General features: G+C 42.7%; 1 protein-coding gene across 5 annotated transcripts; it reads right to left on the bottom strand.

The window, feature by feature from the left end:
- Window positions 1–18,683: 18,683 nt before the first annotated feature.
- Window positions 18,684–26,018, bottom strand: LOC125542820 (uncharacterized). 5 transcript variants are annotated; one of them, XM_048706023.2, is made up of 19 exons: window positions 25,656–26,018; window positions 25,381–25,403; window positions 25,100–25,275; window positions 24,541–24,648; window positions 24,266–24,278; window positions 24,059–24,186; window positions 23,684–23,779; window positions 23,201–23,255; window positions 22,725–22,809; window positions 22,224–22,401; window positions 21,971–22,130; window positions 21,858–21,895; window positions 21,321–21,390; window positions 21,144–21,251; window positions 20,993–21,018; window positions 19,726–20,851; window positions 19,535–19,644; window positions 19,277–19,428; window positions 18,684–19,054 (listed from the first exon to the last, which is right to left on the bottom strand). In XM_048706023.2, the coding sequence occupies exons 1-19, from the start codon at window positions 25,695–25,697 to the stop codon at window positions 19,001–19,003; spliced, it is 2,748 nt and encodes a 915-aa protein (XP_048561980.2). In that variant the 5' UTR covers window positions 25,698–26,018; the 3' UTR covers window positions 18,684–19,000. The 5 variants fall into 5 exon arrangements, with proteins under 5 accessions (XP_048561980.2, XP_087402490.1, XP_087402491.1 ...); XM_087546364.1 differs by lacking the exons at window positions 24,266–24,278; window positions 24,541–24,648; window positions 25,100–25,275; window positions 25,381–25,403; window positions 25,656–26,018 and having other exon boundaries at window positions 23,995–24,195; XM_087546365.1 differs by lacking the exons at window positions 24,266–24,278; window positions 24,541–24,648; window positions 25,100–25,275; window positions 25,381–25,403; window positions 25,656–26,018 and having other exon boundaries at window positions 19,726–20,848; window positions 23,995–24,195.
- Window positions 26,019–27,780: the final 1,762 nt, after the last annotated feature.

Below are 27,780 nucleotides of genomic sequence, written 5' to 3'. Positions count from 1 at the left end.
GCGCAAATCCTATGGTATACTTCATTGCTATTCCCCTTGATTACTTTGTGAATAATCCGCAGGTTCACTCATACACTTTTACATATTCTATCACCAAGATAAGCTCATAATAAGATTATATAAAACCATATTCGTACTCACTTTCTTACATAAACTTGAAGCATATAAAACCATTACAACTCACTTTATTTTCATCATCCGGCGAATCTAAACTTGACTATCCGGCACATTATGCGCTTTCTTTTCGTCCTCTAGATAGATAGATGGGTTGCGACGGCACCTTATGCATACCCCTTCTTTGTTTATCGCCACCGTAGTCGCACAATCTTTGCACCAAAAGTTGTCACATAGGCAAGGATTTCCGCAAGCCTCGCAAGAACGCAAATCTTTTGGTACCGGGAGCCTACATCCTAAGCAAAGGAATATGGAAGGCTCACCGCGGATGCCACACTTGAGGCACAAAGCCGGATGAATGCACACCTCGCAAGTTGATGTCGGGTTGGAGTAGGTTCTGTGTGACACATCTTGCACGAGGTTAGCGGTGCGGACGTACCTAGCCGAAATCCTTGCATCTGTAGCGTCGACATTGGTTGCACGATCCACTCTATGAAAAAGATCCTGGATGTTTTTATCAACCCTCTGAAATTCATCCTCTAGTTCTTGTACTTGGCCTTGCGTGATCTCCACATCGCCATCCACCTCGACATGGACGGCATCCACCTCGCCCTCCACCTCTCCTTCTCCATGGACGCCCTCCACCTCTCCTTCTCCATGGACGCCCTCCATCTCTCCTTCTCCATGAACCTCAACTTCCTTCTCCATTTGGCTTCCACCTCGCTGGTTCAAGGAATAGCAAAGCAAATGGCTCTTCTTTTATACACCAAGGAATGGGGATGCGGTGTGAAAAGGAGATCAAAAGCTGCTGCATGCAAATCCTTCTCCATTCACACCTCAACAAAAACTGACGTGTTCCCACTTGCATGCAGAATTGGAAGGAGAAAGGAAAGAGAGCACCGCATGCACCAAACGCCACAATTAATTCTGTGATTAATGAAACACGCCTTAAATCTCTCCTATTCTGAAAAATCAAGGATTTGGAGATGCGCCCAACAAACAAAAATGGAGGGAGTACATCCATAGTGCATAGTATAATAAAGTAGTATCATAGATGGTCTCATTTATTGCCATGCATGACACATAGTAGCATAACATTTATTATGTTACGGTATCTACCTACTATGTTACTATGACCCTCTCTCTCTTCTTTAATTTTCTGCCACGTAAGCATGTTTTCGAGTCCCAAGTATATGATACTCCACTATGGCTAGCCTTAACCCACCATTCTAGGTAGAGAGAGAAAAAATCACCACAATGTATTGTATCTTTGGAGTCGTATCTAAGTGATATTGCATTTAATTAGTTTATTAAGGATCATTTCTTCATCTCGCATTGTGGTCTAGTTATGGGGAGAAGAAAGAAAGAGAAAAATAAGGAGATATGCCACAAAAGATCAGAGCATTAATTACACTGCGCAGAAAAAAATGAGCTAAGAGTCATATCTTAGGCTGGTTGTAATGGGGAGTATCATATATACTAGTATCATGTATATGATACTAGTCCATGATACTATATCTGTAATGCATAGTACTCCCTCTCTCTCAGTTTACAGGGCGTGTGCGTATCTCTAGGTCGTCAATTTGACCAACCTAATACAAGTCATATATTACAAAAAATATACCAATATAAACTTCAGATGTTCTACTTTCAAAAGGTATAATTTTTGTGTTATATAGTTTATATTAGGATGATAAAATTGACGACCTAGGTATACGCGTAGGACTTGTATACTGTGATGGAGGGAGTATCATATGTTGATATCTTAGAGGACTACATTTATTGCCATGCATGACACAAAGTAGCACATCATTTAATATGATACAGTATCATGATATGATAAGTTGGCACACATGATACTACCTATGATACTCCCATTACGGGCAGCCTTAGCTGAGATACAACTGCACTCTCTTTCTTCTTTAATTATAGTGCCACATCAGCATTTTGCCTATGATAACTTGTCAAGAGCCAAGCATTGGGAGTGCCCTTATCGTTGTTTCTACAAGATCTCTCATTTAATGTGTTTTGTGAGAGAGAAATATAACTTGTCTTGGTTTTAGTGCTTTATACCGAGATAAAATATGACAACACCCTCTTTCCTCATTAAATAAGAAGACACATCCAATTTTTGCTTATGTGCCATGATTAAGATATAGTCCAAGGTGGAGCAATGAGGCTACCCTAACCAAGGCAGATGGTGAGTGATCGAATGATTTTTCTAGTTTGCAAAAGTACTCAATTAGTGTTCTCGTTTTAGTCAAAAAAATCATGTTTGCCGATGGATTAATTGCAACGCATGCATGAGTGACGACCAAGATCTTTTAGGCCACTTCCAATGCATAGGTGCTTAGATAAGGCGTTAAGCATATTAAAAAGTTTAGCAACTAATGTCCACAACACATAGGTGCTTCACTTGTTAGTGCTAAGCTCCCCTTATTTAATGTATTAGCAACTAAACTATTCCATGCATTGGTGGATTTCTTTCATTTAATTGCTTTTGCCTAGGTTCGCGTGCTTGGCATTGGTTTTTCCTGGGGTCACCAAACTCACCTCTCTCCTCTTTATTACCTTGCCACATCATATTTTTTGCCTACATGGCAGCCTTAGCACCTGTACAAGGTGGAGCATTGGGGAGGGCCTTACATGCACTAATGAGTTTTCTCTCCTTGCATGCAATGATTTAATGTGCCTCAAAATTTGAACATTTGATGGGGATCAATAAAAATGAGGCTAACAAAAAAAATTGAGATAGACCCTCTAAATCACAAGGGAGGGAGTACCTTTTCAAAATTATCTCACATTGGGTTAAGGACAACCATACTATCAAGTGGGAGATATTACTCCCTCCTTTCCGGTTTATAGGGCTTATCTCAAAATTTTAGTTTTTCTATTTTATAAGGCTCAATTTGGTTGTTCCCCATCACATGTTCAGACTTCAAGGTGCATTAAATCATTACATGCAAGTATTAAGAGAAAACTGACCAATGCATGCACTTTATGCATGCATGCATTGCAATTAATGTATTCGTAAACATAATTTTTTGAAGAAAACAAGAGCATTAATTGGGTGCTTTTGCAAACTACAAAAAATATTCCACCACTCATCATCCACCTTGGTTGGTGAGATTTTTGAATTGAGCCTTATAAATCGGAAAGGAGGGAGTATCAAATATTCAGGCTTGGTGCACACGAAAAAGCATCCAGGCACGTATACATGGATATGTCTTCCCTCCATCAGATTGAGGGGGGCCAACCTGCAATCTACCATATCTTAACAATCACATGCGGAAACATGTGACATGCATGAAAGCTTGAAAGTGCGTCTTATATCCCTGTTGGATTTTCCAATTAATGACAAGGCAGCTAACACTAGTGCAGAACCGGGCAATAGCACCGGTTCGTAAGGGGCTTTAGTGCCGGTTCTTACTAAAATAAAGTAGGTAGTTCTATATAGTAATATTTTGATTAGATCATCAAATCTCATATACCTAAATTTTCTTACTAAAAATAAACGTGTTCTATTAATTTTCATACTAAAAATAAACTAGTTATATTAATTCAACTAGTTCAAATAATCTCATATATATACCTAATTAATATCTAGCTATACTAATTCAACTTGTTCTAATTCATGTAAAATATATTTGACATTAATATTTAACATCTTTTTCATATAATTTATCTAACCATTAACATTCTAACATTATTATTGTTGGGGAACGTTGCAGAAAACAAAAATTTTCCTACGGTTTCACCGAGATCCATCTAGGAGTTTATCTAGCAACGAGTGATTGGACTGCATCTACATACCTTTGTAGATCACGCGCGGAAGCATGCAAAGAACGGGGATGAGGAAGGCGTACTCGACGTGATCCAAATCACCGGAGATCCTAGCGCCGAACGGACGGCGCCTCCGCGTTCAACACACGTACGGTCAGCGTGACGTCTCCTTCTTCTTGATCCAGCAAGGAGGAATGAGAAGTTGAGGAAGATGGCTCCAGCAGCAGCACGACGGCGTGGTGGTGGTGGAGCTGCAGTACTCCGGCAGGGCTTCGCCAAGCACTATGGAGGAGGAGGATGTGTTGGAGAGGGAGAGGGAGGCACCAAAGGCGTGGGTAAAAAGTCCTCCATCTCCCCACTATATATAGGAGGGCCAAGGGGGGGCGCCGGCCCTAGGAGATCCAATCTCCTAGGGGGGTGCGGCCAAGGGGAGGAATCCCTCCTCCCCAAGGCACCTAGGAGGTGCCTTCCCCCTTTGGGACTCTTCCCTTCTTGAACCCTAGGCGCATGGGCCTCTTGGGGCTGGTGCCCTTGGCCCATACAGGCCAAGGCGCACCCCCTACAGCCCATGTGCCCCCCGGGGCAGGTGGCCCCACCCGGTGGACCCCCGGGACCCTTCTGGTGGTCCCGGTACAATACCGATGACCCCGAAACTTGTCCCGATGCCTGAAATAGTACTTCCTATATATAATTCTTTACCTCCGGACCATTCCAGAACTCCTCGTGACATCCGGGATCTCATCCGGGACTCCGAACAACATTCGGGTTACTGCATATACATATCCCTACAACCCTAGCGTCACCGAACCTTAAGTGTGTAGACCCTACGGGTTCGGGAGACATGTAGACATGACCGAGATCGCTCTCTGGTCAATAACCAACAGCGGGATCTGGATACCCATGTTGGCTCCTACATGCTCTTCGATGATCTCATCGGATGAACCACGATGTCGAGGATTCAAGCAACCCCGTATACAATTCCCTTTGTCAATCGGTATGTTACTTGCCCGAGATCTGATCGTCGGTATCCCAATACCTCGTTCAATCTCGTTACCGGCAAGTCACTTTACTCGTACCGTAATGCATGATCCCGTGACCAGACACTTGGTCACTTTGAGCTTATTATGATGATGCATTACCGAGTGGGCCCAGTGATACCTCTCCGTCATACGGAGTGACAAATCCCAGTCTTGATCCGTGTCAACCCAACAGACACTTTCGGAGATACCCGTAGTATACCTTTATAGTCACCCAGTTACGTTGTGACGTTTGGTATACCCAAAGCACTCCTACGGTATCCGGGAGTTACACGATCTCATGGTCTAAGGAAAGGATACTTGACATTGGAAAACTCTAGCAAATGAACTATACGATCTTGTGCTATGTTTAGGATTGGGTCTTGTCCATCACATCATTCTCCTAATGATGTGATCTCGTTATCAATGACATCCAATGTCCATAGTCAGGAAACCATGACTATCTGTTGATCAACGAGCTAGTCAACTAGAGGCTTACTAGGGACATGTTGGTGTCTATTATTCACACATGTATTACGATTTTCGGATAACACAATTATAGCATGAATAAAGACAATTATCATGAACAAGGAAATATAATAATAATGCTTTTATTATTGCCTCTAGGGCATATTTCCAATAGTCTCCCACTTGCACTAGAGTCAATAATCTAGTTACATTGTGATGAATCGAACACCCATGGAATTCTGGTGTTGATCATGTTTTGCTCTAGGGAGAGGTTTAGTCAACGGATCTGCTACATTCAGATCTGTATGGACTTTACAAATTTCTATGTCTGCATCTTGAACATTTTCACGAATGGAGTTGAAGCGACGCTTGATGTGCCTTGTCTTCTTGTGAAACTTGGGCTCCTTGGCAAGAGCAATAGCTCCAGTGTTGTCACAGAAAAGCTTGATCGGCCCCGACGCATTGGGTATGACTCCTAGGTCGGTGATGAACTCCTTCACCCAAATTGCTTCATGCGCTGCCTCCGAGGCTGCCATGTACTCCGCTTCACATGTAGATCCCGCCACGACGCTCTGCTTGCAACTGCACCAGCTTACTGCCCCACCATTCAATATATACACGTATCCGTTTTGTGATTTAGAGTCATCCAGATCTGTGTCGAAGCTAGCGTCGACGTAACCTTTTACGACAAGCTCTTCGTCACCTCCATAAACGAGAAACATTTCCTTAGTACTTTTCAGGTATTTCAGGATATTCTTGACCGCTGTCCAGTGTTCCTTGCCGGGATTACTTTGGTACCTTCCTACCAAACTTACGGCAAGGTTTACATCAGGTCTGGTACACAGCATGGCATACATAATAGAACCTATGGCTGAGGCATAGGGGATGACACTCATCTCTTCTATATCTTCTGCCGTGGTCGGACATTGAGCCGAGCTCAATTTCACACCTTGCAACACAGGCAAGAACCCCTTCTTAGACTGATCCATATTGAACTTCTTCAATATCTTATCAAGGTAGGTGCTTTGTGAAAGACCTATGAGGCGTCTTGATCTATCTCTATAGATCTTGATGCCTAATATATATGCAGCTTCTCCAAGGTCCTTCATTGAAAAACTCTTATTCAAGTAGGCCTTAATGCTGTCCAAGAGTTCTATATCATTTCCCATCAAAAGTATGTCATCTACATACAATATGAGAAATGCTACAGAGCTCCCACTCACTTTCTTGTAAACACAGGCTTCTCCATAAGTCTGCGTAAACCCAAACGCTTTGATCATCTCATCAAAGCGAATGTTCCAACTCCGAGATGCTTGCACCAGCCCATAAATCGAGCGTTGGAGCTTGCACACCTTGTCAGCATTCTTAGGATCGACAAAACCTTCCGGCTGCATCATATACAATTCTTCCTTAAGGAAACCATTAAGAAATGCCGTTTTGACATCCATTTGCCATATCTCATAATCGTAGAATGCGGCAATAGCTAACATGATTCGGACGGACTTTAGCTTCGCTACCGGTGAGAAAGTCTCATCGTAGTCAACCCCTTGAACTTGTCGATAACCCTTAGCGACAAGCCGAGCTTTATAGATGGTCACATTACCATCCGCGTCTGTCTTCTTCTTAAAGATCCATTTATTTTCTATGGCTCGCCGCTCAACAGGCAAGTCAGTCAAAGTCCATACTTCGTTTTCATACATGGATCCTATCTCGGATTTCATGGCTTCCAGCCATTTGTCGGAATCCGGGCCCGCCATCGCTTATTCATAGTTCGAAGGTTCACTGTTGTCCAACAACATGATTTCCAAGACAGGGTTGCCGTAACACTCTGGTGCGGAACGTGTCCTTGTGGACCTTCGAATTTCAGTAGGAGCTTGATCAGAAGTATCTTGATCATTATCATTAACTTCCTCTCTAGTCGGTGCAGGCACCTCAGGAACATTTTCTTGAGTTGTGCCATTTTCCGGTCCAAGAGGTAATACTTCATCAAGGTCTACTTTCCTCCCACTTACTTCTTTCGAGAGAAACTCCTTCTCTAGAAAGGATCCATTCTTGGCAACAAAGATCTTGCCTTCGGATCTGAGGTAGAAGGTATACCCAATAGTTTCTTTAGGGTATCCTATGAAGACGCATTTTTCCGACTTGGGTTCGAGCTTTTCAGGTTGAAGTTTCTTGACATAAGCATCGCATCCCCAAACTTTTAGAAACGACAGCTTAGGTTTCTTCCCAAACCATAATTCATACGGTGTCGTCTCAACGGATTTCGACGGAGCCCTATTTAAAGTGAATGCGGCAGTCTCTAAAGCATAGCCCCAAAAAGATAGCAGTAAATCGGCAAGAGACATCATAGATCGCACCATATCTAATAGAGTGCGATTACGACGTTCGACCACACCATTACGCTGAGGTGTTCCAGGCGGCGTGAGCTATGAAACTATTCCACATTTTCTTAAGTGTGTGCCAAACTCGTGACTCAAGTATTCTCCTCCACGATCTGATCGTAGGAACTTGATTTTTCTGTCACGTTGATTCTCAACCTCACTCTGAAATTCCTTGAACTTTTCAAAGGTCTCAGACTTGTGTTTCATTAAGTAGACATACCCATATCTACTCAAGTCATCAGTGAGGGTGAGAACATAACGATAGCCACCGCGAGCCTCAACACTCATTGGACCGCACACATCAGTATGTATGATTTCCAATAAGTTGGTTGCTCGCTCCATTGTTCCTGAGAACGGAGTCTTGGTCATTTTACCCATGAGGCATGGTTCGCACGTGTCAAATGATTCGTAATCAAGAGACTCTAAAAGTCCATCAGCATGGAGCTTCTTCATGCGTTTGACACCTATGTGACCAAGGCGGCAGTGCCACAAGTATGTGGGACTATCATTATCAATCTTACATCTTTTGGTACTCACACTATCAACATGTGTAGCATTACGCTCGAGATTCATTAAGAATAAACCATTCACCATCGGAGCATGACCATAAAACATATCTCTCATATAAATAGAACAACCATTATTCTCGGATTTAAATGAGTAGCCATCTCGAATTAAACGAGATCCTGATACAATGTTCATGCTCAAACTTGGCACTAAATAACAATTATTGAGGTTTAAAACTAATCCTGTAGGTAAATGTAGAGGTAGCGTGCCGACGACGATCACATCGACCTTGGAACCATTCCCGACGCGCATCGTCACCTCGTCCTTCGCCAGTCTCCGCTTATTCCGCAGCTCCTGTTTTGAGTACAAATGTGAGCAACCGCACCGGTATCAAATACCTAGGAGCTACTATGAGTACTGGTAAGGTACACATCAATTACATGTATATCACATATACCTTTTGTTTTGTCGGCCTTCTTGTCCGCTAAGTATTTGGGGCAGTTCCGCTTCCAGTGACCACTTTCCTTGCAATAAAAGCACTCAGTCTCGGGCTTGGGTCCATTCTTTGGCTTCTTCCCGGCAGCTTGCTTGCCGGGCGCGGCAACTCCCTTGCCGTCTTTCTTGAAGCTCTTCTTACCCTTGCCCTTTTTGAACTTAGTGGTTTTATTCACCATCAACACTTGATGTTCCTTTTTGACTTCTACCTCTGCTGATTTCAGCATTGCAAATACTTCAGGAATGGTCTTTTCCATCCCCTGCATATTGAAGTTCATCACAAAGCTCTTGTAGCTCGGTGGAAGCGACTGGAGGATTCTGTCAATGACCGCGTCATCCGGGAGATTAACTCCCAGCTGAGTCAAGCGGTTATGTAACCCAGACATAGTGAGTATGTGCTCACTGACAGAACTGTTTTCCTCCATCTTACAGCTGAAGAACTTGTCGGAGACTTGATATCTCTCGACCCGGGCATGAGCTTGGAAAACCATTTTCAGCTCTTCGAACATCTCATATGCTCCGTGTCTCTCAAAACGCTTTTGGAGCCCCGGCTCTAAGCTATAAAGCATGCCGCACTGAACAAGGGAGTAGTCATCGGTACGTGCCTGCCAAGCGTTCATAACGTCTTGTTCTGCAGGGAGAACAGGTGCATCACCTAGCGGTGCTTGTAGGACATAATCTTTCTTGGCAGCTATGAGGATGATCCTCAGGTTCCGGACCCAGTCCGTGTAGTTGCTGCCATCGTCTTTCAGCTTGGTTTTCTCTAGGAATGCGTTGAAGTTAAGGACTACGTTGGCCATTTGATCTACAAGACATATTGTAAAGATTTTGGACTAAGTTCATGATAATTAAGTTCATCTAATCAAATTATTCAATGAACTCCCACTTAGATAGACATCCCTCCTATAATCTAAGTATAACATGATCCGAGTTAACTAGGCCGTGTCCGATCATCACGTGAGACGGACTAGTCAACATCGGTGAACATCTTCATGTTGATCGTATCTTCTATACGACTCATGCTCGACCTTTCGGTCTTCTGTGTTCCGAGGCCATGTCTGTACATGCTAGGCTCGTCAAGTCAACCTAAGTGTTTGCACGTGTAAATCTGTATTACACCCGTTGTATGTGAACGTTGGAATCTATCACACCCGATCATCACGTGGTGCTTCGAAACAACGAACTGTCGCAACGGTGCACAGTTAGGGGGAACACTTTCTTGAAATTATTATGAGGGATCATCTTATTTACTACCGTCGTTCTAAGCAAACAAGATGCAAAAACATGATAAACATCACATGCAATCAAATAATAATAGTGACATGATATGGCCAATATCACATAGCTCCTTTGATCTCCATCTTGGGGCTCCATGATCATCTTGTCACCGGCATGACACCATGATCTCCATCATCGTGTCTCCATGAAGTTGCTCGCCAACTATTACTTCTACTACTATGGCTAACGCGTTTAGCAATAAAGGCGTGGGTAAAAAGTCCTCCATCTCCCCACTATATATAGGAGGGCCAAGGGGAGGGCGCCGGCCCTAGGAGATCCAATATCCTAGGGGGGTTGCGGCCAAGGGGAGGAATCCCTCCTCCCCAAGGCACCTAGGAGGTGCCTTCCCCCTTTGGGACTCTTCTCTTCTTGAACCCTAGGCGCATGGGCCTCTTGGGGCTGGTGCCCTTGGTCCATATAGGCCAAGGCGCACCCCCTACAGCCCATGTGGCCCCTCGGGGCAGGTGGCCCCACCCGGTGGACCCCCGGGACCCTTCTGGTGGTCCTGGTACAATACCGGTGACCCCGAAACTTGTCCCGATGCCCGAAATAGTACTTCCTATATATAATTCTTTACCTCCGGACCATTCCGGAACTCCTCGTGACATCCGGGATCTCATCCGGGACTCCGAACAACATTCGGGTTACTGCATATACATATCCCTACAACCCTAGCGTCACCGAACCTTAAGTGTGTAGACCCTACGAGTTCGGGAGACATGTAGACATGACCGAGATAGCTCTCCGATCAATAACCAACAGCGGGATCTGGATACCCATGTTGGCTCCTACATGCTCCTCGATGATCTCATCGGATGAACCACGATGTCGAGGATTCAAGCAACCCCGTATACAATTCCCTTTGTCAATCGGTATGTTACTTGCCCGAGATCTGATCGTCGGTATCCCAATACCTCGTTCAATCTCGTTACCGGCAAGTCACTTTACTCATAACGTAATGCATGATCCCGTGACCAGACACTTGGTCACTTTGAGCTCATTATGATGATGCATTACCGAGTGGGCCCAGTGATACCTCTCCGTCATACGGAGTGACAAATCCCAGTCTTGATTCGTGTCAACCCAACAGACACTTTCGGAGATACCCGTAGTATACCTTTATAGTCACCCAGTTACGTTGTGACATTTGGTATACCCAAAGCACTCCTACGGTATCCGGGAGTTACACGATCTCATGGTCTAAGGAAAGGATACTTGACATTGGAAAACTCTAGCAAACGAACTATACGAGCTTGTGCTATGTTTAGGATTGGGTCTTGTCCATCACATCATTCTCCTAATGATGTGATCTCGTTATCAATGACATCCAATGTCCATAGTCAGGAAACCATGACTATCTGTTGATCAACGAGCTAGTCAACTAGAGGCTTACTAGGGACATGTTGGTGTCTATTATTCACACATGTATTACGATTTCCGGATAACACAATTATAGCATGAATAAAGACAATTATCATGAATAAGGAAATATAATAATAATGCTTTTATTATTGCCTCTAGGGCATATTTCCAACAATTATCTACGTAATTTATCTAACATTAATCTAAACAACAGAAAATAGAAAATAAGTAAAAATTAACAATGTGTGTGTATGTGTGTGTGTATGTGTGTGTGTGTCTGTGTGTGTGTGGTGGGTGGGTGTGTGTGTCTCTCTCTCTGTGTGTGTGTACGTACGACCGGGGGGGCGGCGGCGGCAGGCGACGACGGGGGACGGGCGCGGCGGGCGAGAGGCGGCGGCGACGTACGGGCGCGGCGGGGGCGACGGGCCGGGCGGTGACGGCGACGGGCGGCGGGGGCGGCGAGGGCGGCGTGCGATGGGGCGACGGGCGCGGCGAAGAAGTTTCGATCGAGAAGAACTACTGGTGGTCGATGAACTGATTTTTTTCGTAGGTTCCATATATATAGGAGGGGTCTTTAGTGCCGGTTAGAGCCACCAACCGGTACTAAAGGTCAATTTTCGCCAGGCCAAGGGGCGGGAAAGGGCCCCTTTAGTACCGGTTCGTGCCATGAACCGGTACTAAAGACTCCCCCCCTTTAGTACCGATTGGAGCCACCAACCAGTACTAAAGGTTGTGTGCTGCCAGCGGCGATGCACAATGTTTAGTCCCACCTCGCCGAGCGAAGGGCAGCCGCACTGGTTTATAAACCCAGCCGCGGCTGCTCCTTCAAGCTTCTCTATATAGCAGGCTTCTGGGCCTAATTAACTAGGGCGCGCTGCCCTGTGAGTCTGCTGGCCCTTCTGGGCCTGCATTTGCACACCCTAGGTCTGCCAGGCCCACTCGGCAGCGCGCCAACAAATTTTTTATATAGCGGGAAACGGCCCCTTTAGTACCGGTTCGTGCCACCAACCGGTACTAATGGTTGTGCGCTGCCACCGGCGGTGCACAATGTTATGCGGGTGAAATGATGATACCATGCTAAGTTTCAACATTTTCATAATTCATTTTATAGTGATTTTAAATTTCACGGTCATTTCGCTCTCTAAACAATTAGGTAAATGATCGAAAAACAACAAATGATGTCAGAACATGTTGGAAATTAATGACGTCGCTTTGAATGCTGCATACTGAACACAAAAGAAGTCCGGAGTTCAAATAAGTTTAAAAAACATTGAAGTGGCCGTGTAACAGATGAGTTCTCGTCCGAAACCCTGATACTCCGAAAGAGTTTGTCCAGTTTGTACACGAAGTGCGTCTAGTTTTTGCCGTGACCCTCTCTACTCTTTCGTGCGTGCTATGCGGGTGATATGACGATACCATGCCAAGTTTCAACATTTTCAGGATTCATTTTGTAGTGATTTTCAATTTCACGGTCATTTAGCTCTCTAAACAATTAGGTAAATAACCGAAAAACAACAAATGATGTCAGAACATGTTGGAAATTGATGACGTCGTTTTGAATGCTGCATACTGAACACAAAAGAAGTCCAGAGTTCAAATAAGTTTAAAAACATTGAAGTGGCCGTGTAACAGATGAGTTCTCGTCCGAAACCCTGATACTCCGAAAGAGTTTGTCCAGTTTATACATGAAGTGCGTCCAGTTTTTGCCGTGACCCTCTCTATTCTTTCGCGCATGCTATGCGGGTGATATGATGATACCATGCCAAGTTTCAACATTTTCAGCATTCATTTTGTAGTGACTTTCAATTTCAAGGTCATTTAGCTCTCTAAACAATTAGGCAAATGACCGAAAAACAACAAATGATGTCAGAACATGTTGGAAATTGATGACGTCGCTTTGAATGCTGCATACTGAACACAAAAGAAGTCCGGAGTTCAAATAAGTTTAAAAAACATTGAAGTGGCCGTGTAACAGATGAGTTCTCATCTGAAACCCTAATACTCCGAAAGAGTTTGTCCAGTCTGTACACGAAGTGCGTCCAGTTTTTGCCGTGACCCTCTCTACTCTTTCGCGCATGCTATGCGGGTGTTATGACGATACCATGCCAAGTTTCAACATTTTCATAATTCATTTTAAGTGATTTTCAATTTCACGGTCATTTAGCTCTCTAAACAATTAGGTAAATGACCGAAAAACAACAAATGATGTCAGAACATGTTGGAAATTGATGACGTCGCTTTGAATGCTGCATACTGAACACAAAAGAAGTCCGGAGTTCAAATAAGTTTAAAAAACATTGAAGTGGCTGTGTAACAGATGAGTTCTCGTCTGAAACCATGATACTCCGAAAGAGTTTGTCCAGTTTGTACACGAAGTGCGTCCAGTTTTTGCCATGACCCTCTCTACTCTTTCGCGCATGCTATGCGAGTGATATGATGATACCATGCCAAGTTTCAACATTTTCAGGATTCATTTTTTGGTGATTTTCAATTTCACGGTCATTTAGCTCTCTAAACAATTAGGTAAATGACCGAAAACAACAAATCATGTCAGAACATGTTGGAAATTGATGACGTCGCTTTGAATGCTGCATACTGAACACAAAAGAAGTCCGGAGTTCAAATAAGTTTAAAAAACATTGAAGTGGCTGTGTAACAGATGAGTTCTCGTCTGAAACCATGATACTCCGAAAGAGTTTGTCCAGTTTGTACACGAAGTGCGTCCAGTTTTTGCCATGACCCTCTCTACTCTTTCGCGCATGCTATGCGAGTGATATGATGATACCATGCCAAGTTTCAACATTTTCAGGATTCATTTTTTGGTGATTTTCAATTTCACGGTCATTTAGCTCTCTAAACAATTAGGTAAATGACCGAAAACAACAAATGATGTCAGAACATGTTGGAAATTGATGACGTCGCTTTGAATGCTGCATACTGAACACAAAAGAAGTCCGGAGTTCAAATAAGTTTAAAAAACATTGAAGTGGTCGTGTAACAGATGAGTTCTCGTCCGAAACCCTAATACTCCAAAAGAGTTTGTCCAGTCTGTACACGAAGTGCGTCCAGTTTTTGCCGTGACCCTCTCTACTCTTTCGCGCATGCTATGCGGGTGATATGATGATACCATGCCAAGTTTCAACATTTTCATAATTCATTTTGTAGTGATTTTCAATTTCACGGTCACTTAGCTCTCTAAACAATTAGGTAAATGACCGAAAAACAACAAATGATGTCAGAACATATTGGAAATTGATGACGTCGCTTTGAATGCTGCATACTGAACACAAAAGAAGTCCGGAGTTCAAATAAGTTTAAAAAACATTGAAGTGGCCGTGTAACAGATGAGTTCTCGTCCGAAACCCTGATACTCCGAAAGAGTTTGTCCAGTTTGTACACGAAGTGCGTCCAGTTTTTGCCGTGACCCTCTCTACTCTTTCGCGCATGCTATGCGGGTGATATGATGATACCATGTCAAGTTTCAACATTTTCAGGATTCATTTTGTAGTGATTTTCAATTTCACGGTCATTTAGCTCTCTAAACAATTAGGTAAATGACCGAAAAACAACAAATGATGTCAGAACATGTTGGAAATTGATGACGTCGTTTTGAATGCTGCATACTGAACACAAAAAAAGTCTGGAGTTCAAATAAGTTTAAAAACATTAAAGTGGCCGTGTAGCAGATGAGTTCTCGTCCGAAACCCTGATACTCCGAAAGAGTTTGTCCAGTTTGTACACGAAGTGCGTCCAGTTTTTGCCGTGACCCTCTCTACTCTTTCGCGCATGCTATGCGGGTGATATGATGATACCATGCCAAGTTTCAACATTTTCAGGATTCATTTTGTAGTGATTTTCAATTTCACGGTCATTTAGCTCTCTAAACAATTAGGTAAATGACCGAAAAACAACAAATGATGTCAGAACATGTTGGAAATTGATGACGTCGCTTTGAATGCTCCATACTGAACACAAAATAAGTCCGGAGTTCAAATAAGTTTAAAAAACATTGAAGTGGCTGTGTAACAGATGAGTTCTCGTCCGAAACCCTGATACTCCGAAAGAGTTTGTCCAGTTTATACACGAAGTGCGTCCAGTTTTTGCCGTGACCCTCTCTACTCTTTCGCGCATGCTATGCGGGTGATATGATGATACCATGCCAAGTTTCAACATTTTCAGGATTCATTTTGTTGTGATTTTCAATTTCACGGTCATTTAGCTCTCTAAACAATTAGGTAAATGACCGAAAAACAACAAATGATGTCAGAACATGTTGGAAATTGATGAGGTCGCTTTGAATGCTGCATACTGAACACAAAATAAGTCCGGAGTTCAAATAAGTTATTAAAAATAAAAAAGAGGTGCAATGCTGGTTAATTTGCTTCAAGCCATTCGGAATAGTGTAGACTGCACTGCACATAGCTCAGTGCAATCTATGCTATTCCGCAAGGCTTGAAGCTAATCAACATGCAGGTGAGCATTGCAACTCTTCGTCATTGTCTGTGCACTCACGGCTTATAAACCGCTCATACTGCCTCTCTCTTGGCGAGGTGGGACTAAAAATCAGCTTACAAAGAAACTCTAGTACCGGTTCATGGCATGAACCGGTACTAAAGGTCTTCGTGGGGGCCCCAGCCTGACCATAGCCTGACACAGCCTCATTAGTACCGGTTCGTGGCATGAACCGGTACTAAAGGTTACCCACGAACCGGTACTAATGATGCCCGCCCGCCTAGCCGTTGGAACCGGCACTAATGGTCACATTAGTGCCGGCTCAAATTCAAACCGGCACTAATGTGCTTCACATTTGACCCTTTTTCTACTAGTGTAAAAGCACTAAGGACACTACCAACACACTATATCTTTTGGCTAGTATATGACATGCATTAAATACGAACTTAGATAACAGGTTGTACTAGTGTCATATTGTTGTATCTACAAGAGTTTTTATTTAGTGTGTTTTGCGAGCAAAAAGTATAACTTGTCTTGGTTTTAGTGCTAAGAGTTATTCAAAATTAATATATTACAACACTCTCTTTTCTCATTAAATAAGATGACACATGGATTTTTGCTTATATGTCATGATTAAGATATAATCCATGGTGGACCACTGAGACTACCCTAATACAATTTCAAGTTTATCTCACATTGGGTTAAGGACAATCATACTATCAGGTGGGGCATACACAAATGTTCCTTTTATCTTATAGCAAAGATATTATCAAGATTCGGGCTCGGTGCACGCGTAAAAGCATTTAGCCACGTAGACATGGATATGTCTTTCCTCCTTCGGATTGAGTGGTGCCAACCAACGATCTACCATATATTAACAATCACGGGTTGAAACATGTGACACGAACTGAGGGGTGCCAACCCACAATCTACCATGTATTAATAGATTGTATTAGTATCTTATTGTTGTATCTACAAGGGCTCTCATTTAATGTGTTTTGTGTGAGAGAAAATATAACTTATCTTGCTTTTAGTGCTAAGAGTTATATTGAGATAAGATATGACAACCCTTCCTTTCCTCATTGAATAAGATGCCACGTCGGATTTTTGCTTATGTATCATGATTAAGATATAGTCCAAAGGTGGAGCAGTGAGACTGCCCTAATACCTTTTCAAGTTTATTTTACTTTGAGTTAAGGAACAACCATATATACTTCAAGTTATCGAGCAAGGAAGATGCAAATTAACTAGGGTTGAGCTCTTTATTGTATTATCCTAAATCAAATCCCTGAGACTTTCACTCCTTCCACTCAAATGTATTTTTCACTTCCTCGATACTTCTGAGTATTTCTACTCGGTACCAATGATCCTCCGAGGGATGAGTGTTCTTTGATGAACTCAGTCCTTTGCTTCAAAACCGCCAGGAACTTTTCTCCGGTACCATTGAGTTTTGTTTTCTTTGAGACCATTTTTATTAGCTCTGATACCTCTGAGTGCAACATTTTTGGCATTTCTGAGCACCTCTTGATTTGCTTCAGCTTTGTGTCTCAATATAGGTCTAATACTCTCGAACGAAATCTCTTCTTAGCCATTTTCGTATCGATTCCCTATGAGAACAATTGTGTCGACCCCCTCCAGCACTTTCGGGCAAGTTCTATATTTTGTATAGATGAGCTACCTTTGTCCAAACTTTTTGGTTTAGATACCTTCTGGTATTTAGATCTTTGAGAGGCTCACCTCTTAGGGCAGCTTATGTGAAAACTTCCCTTGCACGACTATGGCAGGTTGGTACACTCTATACGAAAAAGTGTCTAGAACCTCCCCCCCCCCTCCCGCGCCCCCTCAGCCCATGATGAATTTCTCTTACTACTTGGTTCCACGTTGAATTTAGTTGTGCACTTCTAAGAACTTGTATTTCCCTTTGACCGCTCAATTTTGGAAGTGTCTAATAGTACTGAGGATTTTTTTTCCGGCACTTCCGGGCTAGTTAGTTTTGAAGAGTAACAATCAAATTTCTTCTTTCCCTATAAATTAACCCCCCCACCCCTTGGGTGGGTGAGATCAACTTCACCGAGCATTTCCCTGGGGAATGTAATGAGGTTGCTCATGAACTTCCTAGGAACAAATTTTCTCTTTTTCTTTTTTGGCCTGAATTCTCCCCTTTGTTTCTACCCAAATGTATGGGTGGGACGTGGATCACAGTGTCATTCTTCCTACAATGATAAACTTTGTAACACTTCTTTTTTACGCAGACGATCCACAACAAACAAAAACCCATCAACTTGAAATAGGTGGTACTGTAACCATTCTTGCTAATCAACAAAGACAGTTGAATGGCATTCCATAAAAAGAAGTGTATGCAGCGACCCTTTGTTCTTTGCCAAACGAGACTAGAGTGAGACCTGTGGATGAATAATTGCTTAAAGTTTTGAACATGTTAAATGAAAGCTGAAGTCCGAGGTCTTATTTTTCTGAACAGGCATGGCTTGATGATTGTGCGTGATTGATCTATAAAAAAAAATGCTGTGAGCAGGGGAGTTTAGTACTCCTATATGCTTGTTTATTTTTGGTACGTGAGGCAAACAATGTTTTTTTTGTTACATTCTTATTACTCGAAATGGAAATTAAGTTAATTTCTTCTTCATTTTTCGCTCTTCGAAAAATGCAAGGCTTGAATATATGCTGTTGCTGGCTTGCTACACTCTCGATATTCTTAAGAAGTCGAGGTAACAAAAGATCCCATTCCTGAAAAACAAAATCAACAGAGCAAATGATCCTTTGATCTAGTGAAACGGAGTATCCACAAGATTCAGGCCAGGTGCACGCAGAAAAAAAAATCTGGGCATGTATGCACTAATTAGAGTGGATATGCATTTGCTCCTTCAGTTTAAGGGGAGTCGAACGACTATAGGTACACCCCACCCACCTGATTTGTCATCTCCTAATAATCACAGGTTGAGGCAAGCATCCCCTAACAATTACATGTTGAAACAGGCATCTCCTAATAATCAGAGGTTGAAGCACGCAACATGGACGAATGTTGTGCATGCTTCACCGCATTGCGATGCTGATTTCGTGAACCCCACCAGTGGCACTTACACAGGATCTTACAAGAGATTGTGTTACTAGATTATTTTTAGCTGTTTAGACACTCCTTCGCAGGACAGTTCCATCCTCCATCGTCCTGAAGTGCGTAACCTGAATCAAAAAGAACAAATTTCAGAAGCTAATCAACTGCTGACAGAGGGCGGACAATGGCATTTGCAAGAATTGTCACATGGTTCGAGCATCAAGTAAATTTGCATATCAAGTTTCACCCGGAACAGAAATGTCACATATAACCATTTGAGCGCATATATGTTTTTTGGAGGAAAAAGATGCGTCATATGCCTGAATACGACCGAGCTATTTATCCTTTACCTTATCTAGCTTGTCCTTCATTGGTGTTTCTACCACTATCTTCTGAACACAAAACCGTCGGAGAACACGATGTTCAAGCATAACCTCAAACTGAACATCACTGTTGCTCGGTGACACGCCTGATATTACCTTCTTCTCAATCCCCACCTTCTCTAGAGATCAGCAAATATAACGACACACCGATGAGAATACATATTTTTGTATTCTAATGGTTATTATAGAGTTAAAGCAAGGGATATGGTGGAATGGACAACAGACCTGCCATGAAAGGAGACTGGAACATTGGATTGGCCTTGGTATGATCTCCAACATCATGAATAATGTTTCTAACATGCAATGGAGCTTCAAATTCAACACCGGGATTTTCTCTGTTAATGGAGAATGAAAAGAGTATCCGTGTAAATCCATGAAATGAGTTGAGACTGATATTTGAAGGGCACGCTACTTACATTGTTTTTACACAATCAACTTGAGCATGAATTTGGAACATTCCTCTTGAGGCTTCCTCAAGACACAAGTTTGCAGGGAGTTGCGTTGCTGCTGCTGATGTTCCATTCTGCACCCCAGGATAGTTGGTCACTTCCGAGCCATCAGAACATGTTTCAGCTTCACTCATCTCATTTCTGAAATCTCCAGAAGATTTAGATCTTTGTGTCGACGTCTTTGTTTCTGGCTTCTCGAGCCTCTCAGTCCCGCATTTATTCTTCTCATCATTTTTTCTTGCCAATAGACTACTCAGCTCAGTATCGCCCTGAAAAGTGTCATCACTAACATGGCCATCTTCCCAGAATGAATGTAGTCTGGACTCCTGAAAATCAATACCAGGATCAAACCCTTGCCTTCGTGAATCCTTGCCAGACTGCTGAGAACATGTAGTGTGTTGACCAACCACAGTTTCGTTTACAGAACTCACAGAATGAAATATGTCTGCATTTGATTTCTTGAGTGAGTCAAAATTATCTTCTTTCTTCTTGTCTGCCTTCTGTCCCAAGAAAGTACACATATCAATGTTGCTCGGAAGGTCCGTGGCACGGAATGGGTCTGAAAACTCCGTTTTATTGCCAAATATATCTGAAACAGGATTCTGCCAATGAATCTCGTCATACGCACTGCCAGGTCTGTGGAAAACAGGACGAACTTTTGATGTAGGTCTCCATTCAGTTGATCCCACAGTTTGAAATCCATCCATATCTGGAATAGAATCAAAAGGTGTATCCTCGCGCATTACAGTGCAACTCGGTGGGTTGTTTCGTCGAGTGCTACCCTTCAGATGGGAGATACAAGAACCCCAGTCAGCAAATTTCTCCTGAAGTGATAAACGGCAGCTTGGTTCTTGGGTTCTCTGTTGGTCCATTGCCTTGTCAGGCCAATAATCTGCTTCAAGATTCTTCCGGTCTATCGCTCTTTTGTGGTATTCTTCTTCATCCCTGAATACTGACATTTCATCTAGATGTGCATCGATATTTGGAATATCAAACTTATCCAAGCTTGTATGGAAGTCATCCTTCTCGTTCATATTTTTCTCTGTGCATTTTACAGACAGTGTTGGTTTGTTGCTCGATATGTCCTTCACTGCTATGGAAGTGAACCAAAAAGAGGAAGACAACTTAGTTTAAGTGCACATGCATAACATTATACTCTGTACAACTCATCAATCATCAATGTCAAGAGTCTTTGCTGGAGAAAAAACAGAATCAGATAGCAAATATCACTAACCTGCAGCACATGAGCTTGATTCTTCACTGCAGAGAATAATTTGAAAGGGTCAGCAAGGGCAATGCCCCATGATTTGCATGGCACAGGATACGAGCATTAAGAAAAACTGAACCCAGTCAAACATGACAGCCAAGGTTAATTTGCTAATTACCTCAATGGGCTCTTCCTTTTCTCTGAATCATCATCTACCATGTCAGAAGACCAAGCAGAAGGGCCAAAAGTGATGTTTGTGCTGTGTATTTTCTTAGACGATGGTTGCCTGGCCAGAATTTTAACAAGATCAAATTGATGTGTAAATATAAATTCCAAGAGGATTTGTTGTTGTTACCTTTCCCAGTCAAACTGTAACATATCATTGTCATCATCCAGTAATGACTGATCAGAAAAGAGGTCATGCCCTGACGCAATTAAGAAACACAAAAGGCTCAGATTTTTTTTTAAAAAGAATGCACTAATTAGTCACAGTGCTATGGAAACTGCAAGTGTCCTGCTAGGCAGGCCAATGGTAAAAAAAATAGGAGCTAGGAAAACAAAGCATATCCAGATTAGGCTGGCCAATGTTTCTCAACTGTACTTTAAACATGCTACTAGGTGGCTGCTGAATTAACAAAAGGTAAAGCAAGCTGTAATAAAACAGCATTCAACAACTCGCCAAACTATAGAACAGCAGATTCAGATTTACAATGCTCGCTACCAGTACAGGAAAAATATGAAATAAAACCATGATACTTCAATATTATTGTATGAAATAATACACATTCACAATCCAGTAGTTAGAGATCAATTGGGGAAGTACAGGAACAGTAATATGGAACTCTGTCTGGTGCATTGAAATAAGGAAAACACTAACACAGATAATTCTGACCTGAAGTCTCAAATCGTATGCTAGTTCTTGTTGAATTTCTGCAACAATAAAATAAATTATTCATAGCCCCTTAGAAGTTATTAGTCGTATCTTGATATAAGTGGAGAAATAACCTTCGCTCTGGAGTGTATCTTTCTTTAAAACCATAGTCGACTGTATCAAAATGTTCCGCTCTTGGAGTAGGAAAATGATCGTCTGAATTGAATGATTCTATGTTCCACAGTTTATCAGAATTTACATCAGGTAGACTGTCATATCTTCTACTACAATTTGCTGTCCACAGTAGAAAAATAGAATGTGATATTTTCTTAGGCCACAACATTTGAGTGGCCATACTCGGTAATAAGATGACGCAGCAGAACTTACATTGCCAACCTTTTGGAGCTTGAGGATTACAGAACATGTCCTCATCCCCACGATAAAGATTATCATTGGAGTTATAACAGTTTGCCCTCCTTACATAGCTTGACTCATCCACAAGACTACCCATTTTGTTTGAAGTGCTTCGCTCTCTCATCATGCTAATACCATACATTAGAGAATCCTGTTGAAATGATAGAAAAAAAACATTTGAAAGCCATTACGAGCTAGGGAAGAATAAAAAAAATTATAGCTACTTCCTCAAGTAATTCAATCAAGAACATAAGCAACATCAGATGTATAATTGAATTCTTTAATACAGATCTAACAAAGTATGAATAAAATAGAGCAGCGGCTACAGGTGAGAGCAGCAACCCACCATAATTTTTGGAATCATGTTTCTACTTTTCTCTAGGCTTTATATCTGTTTTGATGTTCTTTTCTACTTATCTTACAAAACATTTGTACATGATCCCAAACAAAAGATGAGGGATCTGAGATTCTCACCAATCCTTTTGTGGTATCAAAAGGGATGGACCTTCTTGATTTATTTTGCGTGTACCGCGAGGCCTTTGGTGGCAAAGGTAAAGTCCTGCAAAAACAAAATAATCGTAAGATAGCTAGGGGCACAGCGTTGGGCTGTGAGAAAAGTTCAGACATTATTATTTTTATGTTAGGCAAGAAGCTTTATCCCTTAAGTAGCGACACGATGCGGAAACTAGACCATTTGGACCAAAGCCAACTAACCGGACCACTTCATTATTCTAGGTCTCAAGGGCAAGTTTATATCGCACTTGGTGATGAATTTTAATTCCGGCAATACAAACTAGAAAGACAGTTTTTCATTGTAAGGAATGGATTTCCTTGAGGTAAAGAAATTCACAACAGTTGACTCATTTATTGCACTGAAAACTGCCTATCATTTGAACTTCTTTACATCGAATTAACTTCATAGATGAAACAGTCATTTAACTCAAAGCAACCTTTTGGTGAATCTTGGTGACTGGAGAGGAGTTTCCATCTTGACATGGCCAAGGCCTGAAACCAGAAGCATAGTTATGTCTATTAGATCACCTTCTTATGTTGTTAAAATAGGAAAACAACATGGACCCAGAATTCATCAAGGCTAGTAAGTCAAAAGCCACAGATGTAGTATCATGATGCTCATATGAGTTCCATAATGAAAATACATTAACAAACTTGGAAGTCTTAACAACTCTACTTGACATGAGAAAAACAGTCAATATGACCTTGTAAATCATAACAATTCCTTTTGTAGACGCTAAACCTAGAAACAAATGTAAACACATAAATATTCCTTTTTCTTTCAAAAAAACACAAGAATGTTCTCATGGAAACCCGGGAAAAGTACATATAACAATGCACACAACCATAACACAATAATCCAGATTAAAATGTTCGTAGATAAAACATAATTCTATGCATCAAATGTTTTGAAAATGCACCTTTAACAGAAAATGAAACATGAGATTCACGGGCAGGTTGAGCGGTAGATTTATCTTTTGATCCCTCGTATCTGACCAAATCAATTAGTGAAATTTCTGCAAGGACAAATCATAGTTAAATAATAGTTTCAACAATACACATCAAGTGAATTAATCTCAATTATGCAATTTACATTCATAAATCAATGCTGCATTCCGAAAGACTAAGAAATGCTGGTTGGATTAAATAATTGTTCACCTAACTAAGCACACCTATTAGGGCTTGTATTTTTCATTAAAGAATATCTTTCAGATACTTGCAACGTATAAACCTGAACCGTGACTCAGCCGGTAGGGCCACAAAAAATTGACTGGCAGCAGTGAAGGAAACATCACCACCACTGTTGAGATCCACATTTTGATTTCGCTTCTTGGCACCATAGTTATTGGATGGATGAGCAAGAGGATCTTCATGAGGGTTAACAGCAGCTGCAACATCTTGATGACCAACGGGTGATGACAATCTGGCAACATACAAGACTGGTATCTCACAACACTAGATCAATTAAGCACACTCTTATCATACTGCATTGAGATACTGACCTAGGCTGAGAACCTGCAAAATAGCAGCAAAAATTCACATTAAACTCAAATTTACCTAAAAAGCATATTGCACACTTCAGCAGTTAATAGCATGTCTCATTCTACTTTTGACAGCTGCCTATTCAAGAGAGAAACATATAAACCCAGTTCATATGATGTGAAATTTGTGGATGCCATTGATCTTGTTAATATATCTGTGCTAAGCATGCAATACAATATAGCAAGAAAAGCATAATGAATTCCCTCATCTGATGTACTTATAGCTGTACTCTTACTTGTTTCCTTCGGATCAATATTATATGAAGAAGTGATCTTCTTCAGCGCCTCTAGAGGGGAAGCACTAAAATTTGCGTTGTCCAAATTTGGAAGAACACTACCTGCATCTGAAATAAGAGTAAAAGGGTCATACTAAGAGATATCAAGAGGTTAAAAATACGGCAGGCATTCAGGTTCATGATGAAGTATGCATCATTAACAAAACACCATGCAGAACAAAATAAGACAGAAAGTGCATTGTAAAAGTGCGTCTGTTAAATAATACCATTGTTGAGTTTACATTTATGGTTTTGGCCAAGGAGCAGCTCACTAGTTCTAATGCATAGCTAGAAGAACATTGTTCTCAAGTTTCTTCTATTCCTGAAGGAAACCAGATCCATTGTTGTTGGGTTCATATACTTGAAATTTTCTATCTGACTAGAGTGACATTGGTCAGCCTACTCGACCAGATTCTCTGGCATTGTGCTAGAAGAGCAGCAGGATCAACCACAGAAAACATTATGTGTAGCAAGTTCACTTCAAAGACTGCAAAACATGTACAGAAAGTCAGAAACTCACTTTCAGGGCCGTTGCGGTGATTGACTGGAGCTGCCAAATTGTTCAGGCTTAGGATGTCAAGCGATCGAGGCGCCTGATCACCAACAGCTTGGCCGCCTGCGCCATCTACGCCATCCTGGTTCTGCAGCCCTGCCGTCTGCTGCTGCCGCTTCTTCTGTTCGAAGTACTGCCTCTGCCTGCCCACCATATTTGTTCCGACAATCAGTCACAGCGACAATAAGAACACTAACCGTGCCGAAGCAACTTTTACAGCTTGAAATCGGTGAGCCTAACAAGGTTACCTGCTCTGTGTCGATTTCCTGGACTGCGCTCATTTCAGGGACGAACACGCCGAACGCAAAGCCGTCAGGTTCCCAAAAAATCAACCAAATGTTAGCACTTCGTTACGAAATACACTGCCGCATGCTACGATTATTAGGCCAGCCAGCAGCCGCCGTTGCAATGTTGCGGTGCAGAAACGACCCAAATGCAGATTTTCAAACAAAACAACCCAGTAATGCGAAATCCCCAAAATTAAGCGCGGCGTAAACGGGGGGCGGGGGATCCGAGAACTCACGGCGTACACCTGCCTCCTGGAGCCTCCCGTCCACTGCAGCATCGCGGGGAAGCGGCCGAGCTACCTCCCCGGGTGGCACGGGAGGGAGGGAGGGAGGGAGGCGCGCGTAGGGCGCGGAGGCGGAGGGAGGGGGAGGGGGCGCGCAGGCGGCCGGCGCGGAGGGAGAGTGGCGGCGCTGCGGCGGAGAGTAGTCGGTTGGGGATGCGGCGTCGAGGCCGCGGCGCCGCAGGCGAGCGGGGACGGGGAGGCGGCGTCGGGTTTTGGCCTTTTGGGAGCAGGAGCAGCGCGAGCACGGCAAAGAGGAGGAGGCGCGGAAGAGAAATGGGAAGAGGGAGAGGGTGGCGCCTTGGCACTCCCGCTCGGCATCGGGGTGATTGGGTGGGAAAAGCATTCGGTGATCCCGATTGTTTTTTATGCCAAAAAAAGAGAGCAAAGATGAATTTCAAAGTTCCAAATGGCGGCCTACTATTCATTTTCTGTTCGGTCAGCCTACTACTCAGAATGGGAACACCAATTTGGTTCAAAAATTATTAGTAGGGAAGGGACCTCAAATGTTAATCCTGTTTGGTCGGCTGTGTGGAAATTGGAAGTCCCTAATAAGATAAAAATCTTCATCTGGCGAGCTCTTAAAGATGTTGTTTCTGGTATGGCAGTTCTCGCTTCTAGGCATATTAAAGTCTCAGCAGAATGTCCTATTTATCGTTCTGGGCCTGAAGATATTCGACATTTGTTGTTTACTTGTACACGTGCTCGGCAAGTTTGGAAGGCACTTGGCCTTAATACAATTATTGATCAAGCTTTGGCAGTGGATCTTTCAGGCTCTGTAGTTTTGGAAGAAATTCTACAATTGCCACACAGGAAGTCACCGGTGTTAGGACAGCTAGGCTTGCAAGAAACAGTGGATGTGGCCTCATGGTATATATGGTGGGAAAGGAGAGAAGCATGGAAAGGCGAGAACGTCGAACGACCTCTTAGCTCAGCTTTCGCTATCCAAGCAGTAACGGCAGACTATGCAGAGAAGTCTCCTCAGGAGCAGGCGAGAAGAGTAGGCTGGGAGAAACCACTTATTGATAGTTACAAGTTAAATACTGATGCATCTTTCTTTGAAGATGGTACAGGATCAATGGTTGTTGTTGTGCGTAACAGTCATGCGGAAGCAGTTGCCGGTGCTGCAGAGATTTTCAGTTATGCCTCAAGTGTTGTGTCTGCAGAAGCAATGGCACTTTACCTTGGTCTTCGACTAGTACGTGATATTGGATGCTCAAAAATCACCGTGGAGTCAGACTGTTTAGAGCTCGTTACTGCTTGCAACGGAGGTTCAGAGATACTGGCATCATATACTGCTATTTTATATGATGCTTTCCAACTTGCATATGAGATATTGTCGATTATAACTCAAAAGAAATGATTTGGTGGGATGATGTTTCGCCTAATTTTCTATTACCTCATGTACCAAATGATGTAACACTCTCAAATTTGCAATAAAGTGCCAAGAGGCTTCCTTTCAAAAAAAAAGTTCCAAAAGGCGTCGGTGAACACAAAATCAAATCTGCCTCACATCGACTATACATATGTATGTGACAATTTCATCAATCTTAGGATGATGTGACCGCTCAGTTTTTCAAAGAAACTCACATGATATGGTAGGATGTGTATGTATGCGTTCATATAGATGAGTATATATATGCGTATGTATGAGTGTCCGCATTTGTGTCTGTATTGTGTAAAAAAAATCATCATGCCCCCAAACCTATCATTTGAGGGCGGCATGCTCTAGCCACTAGGAGTAACAACACAGTGTATCCATATCTACCATAGTGACTTTTATACATAACAGGCTCGGGCAGCCCGGTCCAAAAGTGCACCCAGCGTGTGCTTCTCGGCAACATCAACCTCCTCTTCCTCCTCATTGCCCTCACCCTCTCCTTCCACGCCCGTCCCTGCCTCTAACGTGACGCTTAGCACTAGGCGAAGGAGGAGCTGTTGCTCGTGAAGTCGGCACAGGCCCGGTCCCGCGGGAGGGGATTCCGCCACAAGGACGCGCTCGGGGGTGTCCTTGGCGCTTGCCGCCGCATTGCTTGTGCTTCTCGCGCTCCTCTCAGAGAAGGGGCATGTCGGCCACAAG

This window comes from Triticum urartu, chromosome 3A (genome assembly GCF_056163025.1).
Source record: "Triticum urartu cultivar PI428250 chromosome 3A, HENAU_Tu73, whole genome shotgun sequence".
NCBI lineage: Eukaryota > Viridiplantae > Streptophyta > Magnoliopsida > Poales > Poaceae > Triticum > Triticum urartu.
The sequence above is the reverse complement of the archived record's forward strand: the minus strand, read 5'-3'. Positions and strand labels throughout refer to the sequence as shown.